The following is a 15,087-nucleotide window of genomic DNA, read 5'->3' on the forward strand; positions in this document are numbered from 1 at the left end:
TGGGGGTAGTCCTGTGGGCTCTCATCTGCTCTCCATTTGGGCCACTACGAGCTTCCAGCATCAGACATCTGATTCTTAAAACCACCTTTCTCATAGCCATCACCTTTGCCAGGAGGATTTCAGAGTTGGTGGCACTATCGGTCAGGAAGGACTTATGCATCATCCACCCTGACAGGGTCATCCTCCTTTTGGAACCTTCCTTTATTTCTAAAATCAACTCCTGGTTTCACAGGTCCCAGGAGGTCATCCTACCAGATTTTTGTCCAAAACCCAGATATCCCAGGGAGTGATCCTGGCACATGCTCGACATTCGGAAAGCTCTGTGCAGATATACTAAACATTCAGGAATTCTGAATTGCTCTTCATCTCCTTCCAGTAGGTATTTATGGGTCGTAAAGTCACCCCCTCAACCACTGAACCCTGGTTGTGTGCTTGCATCTCCTTGGCCTATGAACAACAATCCAGGCCAGTCCCAAGATACATCACAGCTCATTCCACTAGGAGTGCATTGGCGACTCAAGTGTCCATAGAGGAGATTTGCAGAGCGGCAACCTGGGCATCACCTACTCCTTTTGTAAAAAACTATAAACTGGACAAGTTTGGCTTGGTAGAGGTGGCATTTGGGAGACAAGGTCAGGTTATTCATTCTAGTGGAGAGACTCTTGATGCTCATGCTTCCCACCCTAGTGACATTTAGCTTGGGTATCTCTCATGTTTGGACTCTCCAAGCAGCACATAGAAGAAGCAACATTGACTTACCTGAATGGTCTTCTCTGTGCACTGCGGGAGAGTCCAATCCTGCCCTGGGATCTCTCACTATCTTGAAACACCTTCTGGACGTGCTGAATGACATCATGGTTGAAATACCTTCCAGACGTACAAGACAGAACCACTGTTGTACAACATGACAAGACCATGTCTTTATTGAAAAAAACTGAATCCAATATGGAACCAGAGGTGTGGCTAAAGATTGCCAATTCAGTCCTGGGCAGATGAGCAGAATTTAACCCATGCTTGGACTTTCTTGGACCACTCAGATAAGCCAACATTCCTTCTATTTTTGAAAATGGTTTACATCTTTGTGCTAGGCTGTAAACTGTATTAAATACTCTACAAATAGTGCCTACATATTTTTAGTGATTATATCTATTATTTTCATTATTATATCCTGTTGACATTGTTTTAAGTTCTCTTTACAAATGTTATGAGCTTTTGATGAAAAATGTTCTTTCACTTTTTTTCTTAGAGAAGCTTGTTGTATCTCTTTATTTTTCCCTGATGCCTCAATCTGAAAATATTTCCATTCTTTTGACACATGAACCCTTTTTTTATTTTGTGGAGTCATATTTTACACAATATTCACAATCTAACTTTTTGTTAGAAATTACCAGTCTTTCATATTTTTCTTTAAAGTTGTTATATTGTTGCACTGTCCAGCAGTCAGGAAGATTATTTTCAATTTCGGAGTTATTAGCTCAATAATTGATATGCTGCTTTCTCCAGGTTAGGGTGATTGTGCTTGTGACTGTTTTGGATCATCCAAGGCCAATTCTGATACAATTTATTCCGATCTTAGTTTCTTACTGAAAAAGCTGTCAAACTCTGTTGCCTTTTCATCCTGTTAAGGGCTGCCGCAAAAAAATTAAAACATGTTGAGTTTGGATTCGATTTAGTTTGGAGCAGATTTTCCCATGGGCAATGAAACGGGGTGGGAGGGCTGGTCACACAGTACCTGTACATGTGACACAAAGCACTTACCAAAAATTAGGTGAGCAGCGAAGGCTGGTGAGCAAGGAAAGCAGACGAGGGAGCCAGAGAGCAGCTGGGCAAGTCTAGGCAAGCGAGAAAAGCAAGCAAGGAGCGGAGATCAGTGATATTTAGTTACTTTTAAGAGTGTCTGATATTATAGATAGTGTTTAAAAGATGTTATGGAAGAGGAACAAGTTTCACCAGACAAGACTGAGCTCAAAGTGGATTTTAAAATGACACCCTATAAGAATGGCATGCAAAAGATGTTACACAGTATATATAAAAGAATGGCTGATATTTTCATATGTTCAGTTAATTAATAATTGAAAAATAAACACCTAAAATGGAAATACAATTACCAAACCAAGGAAGTTGTTATTTTGTCCCAGTATTGGCACAAAAATCTTTCCTAGCTAAGACTACATTACATTAGCCCAGGTCTTACCTGGACCAACAGTCTCTAATGGAATGCTCTCTCTATAGCAGGGAGAGAGAAGCCGGGGAAAACCATGTTTAGTCACCCAAGCTTTTTAGACTTTTCATCTTAAAAATGTACTGAAGCTTTTTATAGCCTTGAATTCCTGCCAGGCGGCACTGTTCATTTTATTTCAGCAGCTGCTTGTTTTCCTAGGATTCACATTATTTTATCTTTATGAATGCATGCTTTAGCAGTTGCTTTGCAACTAGAATGACCTCACTAATGTAGTAAATTTTTAAAAATGATGGGGATTCGGGTCCAACAAAATGGGGACAAACAAAAAAGATATAATCCAAAATCATCTAAGAAGTTAGATCAAGAAGAATGAAATTCATAGGTACATTCACAGAACAATACTGAATTATGTTTCTGAAATGTATTCCTAAGTTTAAAAAATGGAATATATGAGTAAGGTTCAGTACTGGCTGAGCTTATATTCAAGCCAAATAGCATATTTTCTGAAAAACAAGTAACAATTCCATAGGATGGCTTTATTCATTCCTTTTCTTTTCAGATGAAGGAACAGATCATGCAGAGGAAAGAACCCCAATCAACTGAGCCCATTACAAGACCAAACTTTATAAGGATTGAATACAAACTTAAGACAGATTTTAAAAATAGAGATGGATATCAGCAAAAAAAGTAGAGGTTAAGCAAACTTTTAAAAAGATCATTTATAAAAGGTACCTATGCCAACAAGATAAGATTATAAGTAGGTCAGAGAAGGTGAAGGAAGGTAGGTGAGGCAGAAAGGTAGGTCAGGGACTCGGGGAGGTAGCTGGGCAAGGAGCTGAGTCTGCGGGAGATCGGGGAAGACACAGGCAACCAGTTTAGGCAGTAGAAATGTAGGCTGGGGTACGGGGCAGGCAGCTGAGCAAGGAGTGGAGATCAGGGAAGGCAGCAGTGGTGGGTTGCAGGCAGTACACCCCGGTGCCTGCTCGGACCACCATGTACTGACCCACCCGCCAGCCCGTCGTCCTTATCTGTCTTTAAACTCTTTGGCGCTTCCATGCATGGCATGTACAGCACCTGCGTGATGCTCCTCCGGGTAGCTGGAACATCACGGAGGCTCAGGGAGGCATCACTGGAGGATAGGATGCATGCGCACGCAAAAGTGATGCCCACTACCTGAATGAGGCAGATGGAGAATGAAAAGAGATCGCGTCGGGCAGGGGGGAGCATTGGTCCCATTATTGCTGGAGCTGCTTTTGTTGACTCGAGCATGGTGGTGAGACTCTTGCCATCGGTTTAGTGGCCCGCCTTCTTTGCTAGTTCGGGTGGGTGGAGAAAGGAGGCATGCAATAGTCAAGGGCGAAGGTGCTCCTTTTCACCCTTGGTGGCAGAGGTGTTTTATCACAAGCCTCCTTTCTTCCTCTGCCCACCTGAGCAAAGAAGGTGGGCCAGTAAACCGATGGCAAGAGTCCCACTGCCATGCTGGAGTCAGCAAAAGCAGCTCCAGCAACAACAGGACCAATAGGGGGTGGGAAATCCATGCAGAGGGAGGAAAACGCATGCATTCCCCACCCCCTCCATTGGAAACGAGGCAACTGTCAGAAGAGCACAGTGCACACCACGTGGGCTTGTGCAGCAGTCGAAGAACAGGAGGTGAGGTGACCACAGTATGTGTGTGTCTGTGTGTGTGTGTATAAGTGAGTGAGTGAATGAAAGAGAGATGCAGACAGAGAGAGGCACAGAGAGACAGGGATGGGGGAGGGAGGAGAGGCAGAGAGACACACAAAGAGACAGAGAAAGAGGAAGGGAGGGGAGAGACAGAGAGATACACAGAGAGAATTATGACAGAGAGACAGAGGAAAGAAGGGAGGAGAGAAAGACAGAGAGACACACAGAGAGAATTACAGAGAAAGACAGAGAGGGAGGAAAAGAGAGACAAAGGGCCACACACACACACAGAGAGAGACAGACACAGAGAGAGAGAGAGTCAGAAAAAGAGAGAAAGAGAAAGAAAGGAAGAATTGGTGGCTGTTTTGTTTTTTCTTTTCTTTTTTTTCTTTTTAAAAGAAAGGCACTCTTTTCACTTAGAGCCAGGAGCCTACTCTTAAACTTCCCAGACAAAATTTCATTTATTTGTAATTAGAAATAAATATTTCACAATATATAATTACATATTGTTTTTGTGATTAATCACTATGCTTTAATTATGTTCAATTTATAACAATAAAAATACATCCTGCATATCAGATATTTACATTATGATTCATAACAGTAGCAAAATTACAGTTATAGAGTAGCAACGAAAATAATTTTATGGTTGGGGGTCACCACAACATGAGGAACTGTATTAAAGGGTCACGGCATTAGGAAGGTTGAGAACCACTGACATAAAAGGAAGATGGTTAATACTTAAAAGGAGAGAAGTAATTAAAAACAAAAAATCTAGACAATCTTAAGTATGCTGAAATAAATAAGATGGAACTTAATTGGGAAACATAAACTTCTGCATCTGGATAGGCAGAAGTATAAGATGGGAAGACTTTGCAGCAATTTATGTGAAAGAAATCTGAATCTTGTTTATCACAAATTTGATATATACCACTAGGGTTAAATAGATGCTACAAAGACAAATGATACTTTAAGGTACATTTGCAAGACCTAATGTTCACATCATACGGAATAACTATCCCAACTCCGCTCTTCCTTGATTAAATCCTACTTGGAATACTGTGTACTGTTCTGGTTATAAATCAATATGGTCTAGTGGTTAAGGCACCAGGCTAGAAAACAAGACATGTGAATTCAAGTCTTGCCTTAGCCATGAAGGTCAGCTGGATGACTTTGGTCCAGTCACTCTCTCTCAGCCCATCTCACCTCATATAGATGTTGTTGTAGGGAAAACAGGAGGAGAAGGGTGTTTTTGATATGTTCTCTGCCTCGTATTAGGAAAAATAATAAAAGTGGGACATAAATAAAAATAAAAAGGGCAATTATAAATTGGAGCAAATTTAGAAGAGAAGTATCACAAAGATGATTGATCTAAAAACCAAGCAATATTTTATAGATATGTTTAACATATAGAAGATATAACCAAAGAAATATATAATAATAGTTTTCAGCTATGTGAAGGGCTATCTTTTGGAAGACTGCATGGGATTTATTTTCTATTAACCCAGAGGACAGAACCAGAATCAATGATAAAAGGAAGTGTATTCAGGCTTCAGATTACTTGACTTACAAGCTCTTGGTTAGTGGAATAAATTGTTACAGATGTGCTAGTTTTTCTTCATTGGAATTTTTTGAATATAGATTGTATGGTCATCTGTCATACAAGCTGTAATGGTTTCTGCATTGAGTTGGAGACTGAATATGATGCTACCACCCATATGTGAAGTGGAAAATGTCAGTAACCAATGGTTTGAGATACTTACAATGCCCTTATAATGTTAGCCTTGACTCTACCACAAGGGGAAGGAGGAGCTTTGTTTCCAAGCAAGTGAGGCTTGCCTTAGTGAGCAGCTGGAAAGCAAGGTGACAGGCCAGGCAAGTTTAAGTTTAAGTTTAAGTTTTATTTTAAGTTTTATTTTATTTATATGCCGCCCTATTCCCTAAAAGGGACTCAGGGCGGCGAACAACTTAAACGGGAAAGGGAAACATATAAGTACAAAATAGACATTTAAAATGACCAACAACCACACTTGTCGAGAGGGGAGGGGAGCTCATCAACCCCAGGCCTGCCGACACAGCCAGGTTTTAACGGCTTTTCGGAAGGCCTGGAGAGAGGTGAGGGTCCGAATCTCCGCGGGGAGTTCGTTCCAAAGGGCTGGAGCTGCAACAGAGAAGGCCCTCCCCCGGGTCGTAGCCAGATGGCATTGGCTAGTGGATGGAACCCAGAGGAGGCCGACCCTGTGCAATCTAATGGGTCTTTGGGAGGTAATTGGCAGCAGGCGGTCTCTCATATGGGATGAAAGACTGCTAGATACAGCCAAATCTCAAATGTCTTTATCCAACCTGCTTCCAATCTCGAAGAAGCTGACTCACAACTCTAAAATGGAATTTAGAGATAACCACACTACCTCCGAGTTACTATGAAGGATGAAACAAACATAGAAATATAGTACTGCTTATCCTGATTAGCCCTTTTTCAATAAGCAGATTTCCCCCTTCTTAGGTACAGCCAAATTCCCCTCCACTCCTACATGAATGTGCACAAGAAATGACACATTCACATTTCGCCTCGATGTACTTGGACACATTTGACTTGGTATGTATTATGTAACTTTAAGAAGAAATGCGAACAATGTTAACCTCCATATTAGTGGAAGGCATTTGTGCACACGAAGCTAACCTATATCCCCATGTTTTCCTGTCATCCTTCTTTGTTTGGTTGTAGTATTAATAACAGTAGCAAAAGTCCAGAAAACTGTCTCTTAAGAAGGTCCCACTGGACCATATGTAACATGCAATAATAATCAGCAGGATAGAGAAAGGAACAATGGTCAGCAGAGCCTAACGGTGTTCCTTAAACAGAGTAGCAACCTATATTGCTCTAAGATCATCACCCCACCACCCACTTCTATTCTAGTGCATTATAGACCCCCTATGGACACCGGCTTGATCGTGGATCAAGGTGAGCTGACGGTGAGGAGAGGCCAGATGAGGCTAGGAGAGACAGGACATGACAAGGAGTGGCTGGGAGAGGGGAGGGAGAGGGTGCAGGCATGGTGACAGGAGGCCAGACAAGGGAGATGACCCTTAATGTGAGTGAAATTGAGTTGGCCATGTCCACTCAATCACATGACCACCCAGCCATGCTTACCAACCTGGTCATTAGGACAGAAAACCAGTTATTAAATTATTTGAATCCCATCACTGATTCAGGTTGTAGCAAAACCATTGGCTACATTGGCTAGAAGATTTGAGAATTGAAGTCCAACACAGCTAAAGGAATCCTGTTGGATAATTATTCCATTTCCTCTGTGCAGTGCTGTACCATTTTTCTGAATCTGGTCTCAACCAGTATCCATCCATCTTTGTTCCACTTTACTTCAGTGTTTCCAGTCCTTGACCATTTCAGATTTTATTTGTAGAGGTTCCAGAAATAGCTATTGTCATTTATAACTTTGTGAAGAATCATTTGTAACTCCAGCTTTATTTTTTAAATCACTTATAGCTACCTCATCCCTGAATTCCCAACTCCAGCAACTCCAGCATCTTCAACAATTCCAGCAGCAGCAACAGCAGCAGAGCCAAATTAGCCAGCAAGCACAGGGACAAGCTAGTCAATCCCAACAGCAACCAACACAGCCACAACTGCCTCAACAGCAACAGCACCCTCCACTTCCACCACCACAGCAACAGCCTCACAATCAAAATCCACCAGTTCCAGCTCACCAAACTTCAAGCTCCCCCACAAAGACCAACCTACTTCCAGGTCATGGTCTTCCCTCTTCACTCACATCCTCAAATCCCCTCCAGGTAAGTGTTAGATGATATGCTTGTTGTCTCTTACATTATCCACCATTGTTTAACTCATCTATCTTTTATTTGAATGGTTTCTACCACTTTTCAATGGTGGTGAGTGAATGATTTCTACCATTTCTCAGTGTGGACTGAATTTGTTTTGCATAATATAAGCATTGTGGTCAGCATATTCTGGCCAAAATTCTAGATTACTTGTTTTTTTCTTAAATGAGTAACTGGCATAACTATTATTTTATCATCTTTATCATTTCAATATTTTAAAGATGTTTATATGCTTCCCATCCACATATACATACATTCATATTTTGACTTCACAATAGTCTTTGGACTCAGATATTTCATCCCAGCATATTTCACATTTGAAGTAGGGATGGTGATAATATTTCTCTTCTGCAGATAGAATGTGGAACTGGAGAAACAAAATGAGAATTATTGTCAGCCTAGGAACTACTAGTTTCCATTCATCTGTTTCGTGTTAAACTGTCCTTCCTTCAGAGGGCCAAGAGTAGAAATTTATTATTCCCCCCCCCATTCTAATTTTATCTTTATAAAATTTATCTGTAATGTGGACATTATCATGAATAAAGTGATAGATTAAAAAGCAAATAGTAGAAATGGGTCTGATAAAAACGTAACGCATGTCATTTTTCTTCAGGTTTGCTCTATTTAATTTTAAGAAACTCTGGTGCCCATCACTATCTAAAGAAGTTATATTTTCCTTTTGGTCAAAATGCACAATTTCTTTCTCCAACAAATTGGCCTTTATTAATTATATCCACTGCTTCATCTTTTATTTGTTCCAGAGGTTTAAATGCTACATTCTTATTTATACCTGCTTGAAAAATGAAGTAACATACTAAAGGAGAAAAAAAATGCATCAGCATTCAGAACTACAGAAGTATTCCAGATTAAACATAAACAACAGTAACAATTAGCAATTTTGATATTTTTAAAACAGATACGTTACCTGAAGATGTGTAGGGTAAATAACATATGGAAAACCCCACATTTTGCCAAATGTCTCTTATGTTTTCAACAAATAAATCCAATATAATGAATGATAGTCAAAAAGCCAAACAGGGACACCTAAAAGGGAAACTGTCACTGGATGATTTTTACCTTCCAAAAAATGTTTGATACAATTTCCTGAATTCCAGACTATTGGACTGGATGGTATTAAATTGGAGGGCATTAAATTTTAGGTATTTTTAGGTATTTATTAGGATTTATAGGCCGCCCTTTTCCCTAAGGGGACTCAGGGCGGCTTACAATCATTAGGAAGGGGGTGCAATTCAAAAATAAACAATATGTGAACAAAGTAAAATAGTAAAAACACAACTTGCATTCAACACTCAACACTCGGGTGGGGCAAATTAGAAGCTTATCCCCAGGCCTGTTGGGATAGCCAGGTCTTGAGGGCTGTGCGGAAGGCCTGGACGGTGGTGAGGGTGCGTATCTCGACGGGGAGGTCGTTCCACAGGGTCGGAGCTGCAACAGAAAAGGCTCTCCTCCGTGTAGTCGCCAGTCGACATTGGCTGGCGGATGGGATTCGGAGGAGGCCCAGTCTGTGCGACCTTATCGGTCGGAGGGAGGTAATCGGCAGAAGGCGGACTCTCAAGTACTCAGATCCACTACCATGGAGGGCTTTAAAGATGGTCAACAACACCCTGAAGCGCACCCGGAGGTCAACAGGTAGCCAGTGCAGCTCGCGGAGGATGGGTGTTATGTGGCCCACTATCACTCGCGCGGCCGCATTCTGAACTAACTGCAGTCGCCGGATGCACTTCAAGGGTAGCCCCATGTAGAGCACATTGCAGTATTCCAGCCTAGAGATCACAAGGGCTCAAGTGACTGTTGCGAGAGCCTCCCGGTTCAGGTAGGGTCGTAACTGGCGGACCAGGCGAACCTGGGCAAATGCCCCCCTGGTCACAGCCGACAAATGATGGTCGAAAGTCAGCTGTGGATCCAGGAGGACTCCTAAGTTACGAACCCTATCTGAGGGGTATAAAATTTGACCCCCCAGCCTGATAGATGGAACATTGGCCAAATTGTTGGGAGGGAAACACAACAGCCACTCGGTCTTGTCCGGGTTGAGTACCAGTTTGTTAGCACTCATCCAGTTCTTAACGGCCTCAAGACCCCGGTTCATCACGTCCACCGCTTCATTGAGTTGGCACGGGGCGGACAGATACAATTGCGTATCATCCGCATATTGATGGTATTTTATCCCGTGCCTCCGAATGATCTCGCCCAGTGGTTTCATGTATATGTTAAATAGTAGGGGGGATAAGACCGAACCCTGCGGCACCCCATATTTTAGGGGCCTCAGGGACGATCTCTGCCCCCCGACCAACACCGACTGCAACCTGTCCGAGAGGTAGGAGGAGAACCACTGCAAAACAGTGCCTCCCACCCCCACCTCCCGCAGTCGTCGCAGAAGGATACCATGGTCGATGGTATCGAAAGCCGCCAAGAGGTCAAGGAGAACCAGGATGGACGCATGGCCTCCATCTCTGGCCCTCCAGAGATCATCGGTCAATGCGACCAAAGCGGTTTCTGTGCTGTAACCGGGTCTGAAGCTGGACTGGAAGGGGTCAAGATAACTAGCTTCCTCCAAGGCCCGTTGAAGCTGGAAGGCCACCACCTTCTCGACAACCTTCCCAACAAAGGGAAGGTTGGAGACAGGACGGTAGTTATTTAAAATGGCTGGATCCAATGATGGTTTCTTCAGAAGGGGTCTCACCACCGCCGTTTTAAGTGCGGCGGGGAAGTGCCCCTCCCGAAGGGAGGCGGTTATGACCGCCTGGATCCAGCCACGTGTCACCTCACTGCTGTTGGCAACCAGTCAGGAGGGACACGGGTCCAAAATACAGGTGGAGGCACTCACAGCTCGAATGGCCTTGTCCACATCCCCAGAGGCAACATCCTGAAACTCAACCCAGAGATGGTTTGCCAAGTAATCCTCTTGTGTCCCAGCTGGATCTGCAGCGGTGGAGTCCAAGTCCGACCGAAACCGAGCACCTTTGTCCGCTAAGAATTGGGCATAATCCTCAGCTCTACCCTGCAAGGGTTCCCCCGTATCCCTCCTATTTAGGAGGGAACGGGTTATCCTAAACAGGGCGGCTGGGCGGGACTCAGCGGACGCAACCAAGGTGGCAATGTGAGATCTTTTTGCTGCCCTAAGTGCCCTGATGTACTCCTTGGTGCAAGTTGTTAGGAGTGCTCGGTTCGACTCGGACTTATCGGACCTCCACAAGTGCTCTAGGCGTCTCCTCCGGCGCTTCTTCTCCCGGAGCTCCTCGTTGAACCAAGGAGGTCTCCGGGATCCGCTGACCCGGAGGGGCCGTAGTGGCGCAATCCGGTCCAGAGACTCCGATGTCGCCGAGTACCAGGCAGCAGCCAGAGTCTCCGCCGAACTGTGGGCGAGAGTATCAGGAATAACCCCAAGCTCCGTCTGGAACCTCGAGGGGACCATAAGTCGCCTGGGGCGGAACCACCTGGTCAGTTCCTCCTCCCTATGGTGGGGGTTTGGCCTCCGGAAGTCAAGCCTCAGTAGGCAGTGGTCTGACCACGACAGGGGTATGGTCTCATTACCCCTCAGACCAAGATCACACATCCACTGCTCCGAGAGAAATACGAGGTCGAGCATGTGACCCGCTGAGTGGGTTGGGCCCCGAATTACCTGGGTCAAGCCCATGGCTGTCATGGAAGCCATGAACTCCTGCGCCCCATCAGAGTGTTCACCGAGCGATGGCAAATTGAAGTCCCCCAGAACCATAAGCCTGGGGAACTCAATTGCCAGCTCGGCTACTGACTCGAGGAGCGAGGGGAGGGTTGCTGCAACGCAGTTGGGAGGCAGGTACGTTAGCAGCAGACCCACTTGACCCTTGAGGTCCAACTTCACCAGCAGAGCCTCACACCCGACAAGCTCCGGAGCAGGGACCCTACGAGGTTCTGCAGTTAATCGTAATGGCATAGGGACAAAGCCTGAGTCACGGGGGAGCAGGCGTCCGCGAGAGTTATAATAGTGGTGGTCACAGTCCCAGTCACAGTTCCAATTAGTCTCATGGGATGGCCAGTCCCTACTGACTTCCCAATCCCGTCCTCTCGAATAATCCTGGTTTGCTAGGGAAACCAGGAGTTCATCAGGCCGGGCGATGTTAGTCAGAAAGTTTAGCGGGAGTTCAGTAAGAACATACAGTGCCATCATCTGTCTGCCCGCAGCACAGTCCCAGAGTCTTCTTTTGGGGAGTAAAACCCCCCCCAGGGAGTTCCCAGAGGCTTCCCACTAAAAATAAGTAGGGTGACAGAATGAAACCGATGTTAAAGTTGCCAGAAGGGGCTACCGCTGTTCGCAAAATAAGACTTACTTCCTCAGCACCAAATGGCTGAGATAACGCGAGAGCCACTGGAGCCACCAGAGCCAATGGGATCATCAGGATCTGCACAGTCCAAGAGTGGTCTCTCTGATTCTTCGTCCCTGCTACAAGCAAACAAAGCAGGGGGGTGGAGCGGGCGATGGAACCGCCGGGAAACGCCGTCACCGCCACCAAACTGAGGCCCCTCTCCTCGCCGCCAGACAGCTGAGGCAGTTGGAGCAGTCCGGGGGCCGCCGGAACCGCCAGAATCCGCGTGGTCTGCAGTTGCACGGTCCGTGCGGTCTGGGGGTGGTCCCGGGGATGGTCCCGCAGTCGCAGGATGTTCTTGCTGTAATCCGGCAGGGTGGGGAGGCAAGATAGGCAGTGGAGCAGCCGGCAAGCGCCGTCGTTGATGTCAGGTTGAAACTCCTCTCCTTGTTGCCGGGCAGTCAAACCAGCATAGGAGCTGCTGAAGCCGCTATGATCTTTGCGGTTCGGGGTTGCCCCCAGAGTGGCAACCCCTGCCGCTGGCTGGTCTTTTTGAGGCCCCTGGGTCTTAAGCCTCCCAGGCCGGCTTACCATATTATGTTTAGCGTCGCTGCTCAGGGTTTTTTTCGGCATTTTTTCGTCAGATAGCTCAGGACGAAAGAAGCCTCGCAGCCATCTTGAACTCGCACATGCGCAGGATCAGCGGATACTCACAGATACCTCTGATTCATTAAATATATCATTTAAATTGCATGTAAAGTAAGTTTAGTGGTAAGTATTGTGGATTTAGTGTATGTGTTAATCATTTTGCTGATTATTCTTTGGCTCTAAGTAAAAACTTTGATTAATCTATAGGTTCCAGATGTTTTTGGTGGTACAGTGCTGATACACATTTTTAGTAGAATTAAACTCCTATTATGCTTGAAACGAAAATTGTTTCCAAAGAAAACAATAATTTTCTTATTAGATGAGGAAAGAAATAAAGTACAAATTCAAGTAAAAGCTAGCTAGGTAGAATTGGGCATTCTGGTTATTTAGAATGTCAGCTTTTTCACTGGTTCCTTTCTTTGTCTCTTTGATAATAAATTCTCCCTTGGTGTAGTAGTGGGTTGCAGGTGGTATGCCCCAGTACAGGCGTACCGGATCCTCCCCAGAGCACCGGATACTGTTCTAGTACAATGTTCCAGAGGGCCCACCTACCCGCCTGCGCTCCTTACCTATGCTTTAAGCTTTTGGTGCTTCCGCGCACTGCTCATACAGCACCTGTGCGATGCTCTGTCGAGCAGCTGGAGCGTCGCAGAGGCTTGCGGAAGCGTCTCAGGCAAGTATGATGCATGCGGGCAATCCGGAACCCACCACTGCCTTGGTGATGATTATGTCAATGTCATGACAAGTTTTACCAATTGATTTCTATATGTCACATAGTACAAGGACAAGCAAAACTTTTTTCCTCCTGGCCAGTGGATAAGTTTAGATGTATTCCTTTGATAGAAGAGGGAATTGGAAAATTTCATTTATATATAAGAATTTTCTATCATGTAGTTGCTTTAATCATAGTGAATGCCTACACAGATGTAGTTTCATGGATAAGGAGGTAGTTTGATATCTGACTATAGAGAAATAAATTTTGACACTGATTGAATAAGAACATACATTAGTGCTAACAATCAGTTTTAGAATTAGGACTCCTAAGATTACTTTTTATGAATTAATCACTTTCCTTTTGCAATATTTTTACTGTTGCCTTTTGTTACATTTGTGTTGTATTTGTGCTGATAAATAAATAAAGGGAGACTAGTATAGATCTATTTCAAGCTATTTAGCTCTCATCAGCTAGCCATACCCTTACTGGGATTCGAACCTGGGCTGTATTGCATATTAGGCAGATGTGTTAACCATTAACCCACAGGCTCTCCTCCGTTATCAGCTAAGCCAGGGAGAAAGGTATATATTTAAAGTCACAACCCCTGGTATGCCCAAATATGGGAGGAAGTTCACTACTTCCATTCTCTGTCCATCGGCTTGTCACAAGAGACCATCCAGACAGAAACCCAATATTTTTACTGTTGCCTTTTGTTACATTTGTGTTGTATTTGTCCTGATAAATAATATATGTATGTATGTATGTATGTATGTATGTATGTGTGTGTGTGTGTGTGTATGTATGTTTGCCTGAAAGAGGGAAGGGGAAGGGAGGGGGAGGGAGAGAAGGGAGAAAGAAAGAGAAAGAAAAAGAAAGAAGAAGGTGTTAGAAGGCAAAAAAAACCAGGACTCACTTTTCAGCCAGGTGATCACTTGGCAAAGAAAAACAAATGCCGGGAGTTGAAGTTCACAAGTCTTAATATTGCAAACTTTGGAGAACCCTACTTTAAACTGAAACGGCTTCAGAAGGAGGTTTTTAATCCAGAAGAGAAAGAAGGAAGAGGGAGGGAGGGAGGGAGGGAGGGAGGGAGGGAGGGAGGGAGGGAGGAAGGAAGGAAGGAAGGAAGGAAGGAAGGAAGGAAGGAAGGAGCTGGAAATGAGATGGAAGGAAGGAGAGGGGAGTGAGAGGGGAAGAAGGAAGGAAGGAAGAATTGCATGTGACCCCAAATAATTTTTAAGAAGGAAGGGAGGAGGGAGGGAGGGAGAAAGGAAATATTCTAATATATTATTACTTTTTTGAAAAAATATTTATTTACAAACATGCAAAATGCACACACACAAAACTTAGACGTACACCACATTTACACAACATGATACAAACAGGAACTTCCTGTTCTTTCTAATAGCAATTGCCAATCGATACCATTCTCCTTATATTATTTCCCCTTCTAGTATATTTCATTTGCATTTCACCATTCTTAACCCTCTTATTTTACTCATCTGTCTGCTATATTGGCTGATTACCTCTAATAGATTTAAAGCTCTTGGATGCATATATATGTGTTAATTCTCCTTAACTACTGCTTTTAGGCTTTATTGGCTTCCTTCATTGATCCTTGTTTCTTTCCTCCATCCACCTATACCATTTATCCCATATCTGGTAGTATTCTGTTTCTTCTTTTCCCTGGATTTCTTTTGTTAATTTATCCATTTTGG

The 15,087-nt window shown here is 44.1% G+C and overlaps 1 protein-coding gene across 1 annotated transcript in view; it reads left to right on the top strand.

Annotated features, from left to right (window-relative positions):
• POU6F2 (POU class 6 homeobox 2) overlaps positions 1-15,087 on the top strand; it is a 417,852-nt gene that overhangs the window by 282,068 nt on the left and 120,697 nt on the right. Inside the window, exon 4 of the mRNA XM_032234653.1 lies at positions 7,353-7,657. Within this exon, the coding sequence (XP_032090544.1) occupies positions 7,353-7,657 (305 nt within the window). The remainder of the gene's footprint in view (positions 1-7,352; positions 7,658-15,087) is intronic.

Source organism: Thamnophis elegans, chromosome Z (genome assembly GCF_009769535.1).
Source record: "Thamnophis elegans isolate rThaEle1 chromosome Z, rThaEle1.pri, whole genome shotgun sequence".
NCBI lineage: Eukaryota > Metazoa > Chordata > Lepidosauria > Squamata > Colubridae > Thamnophis > Thamnophis elegans.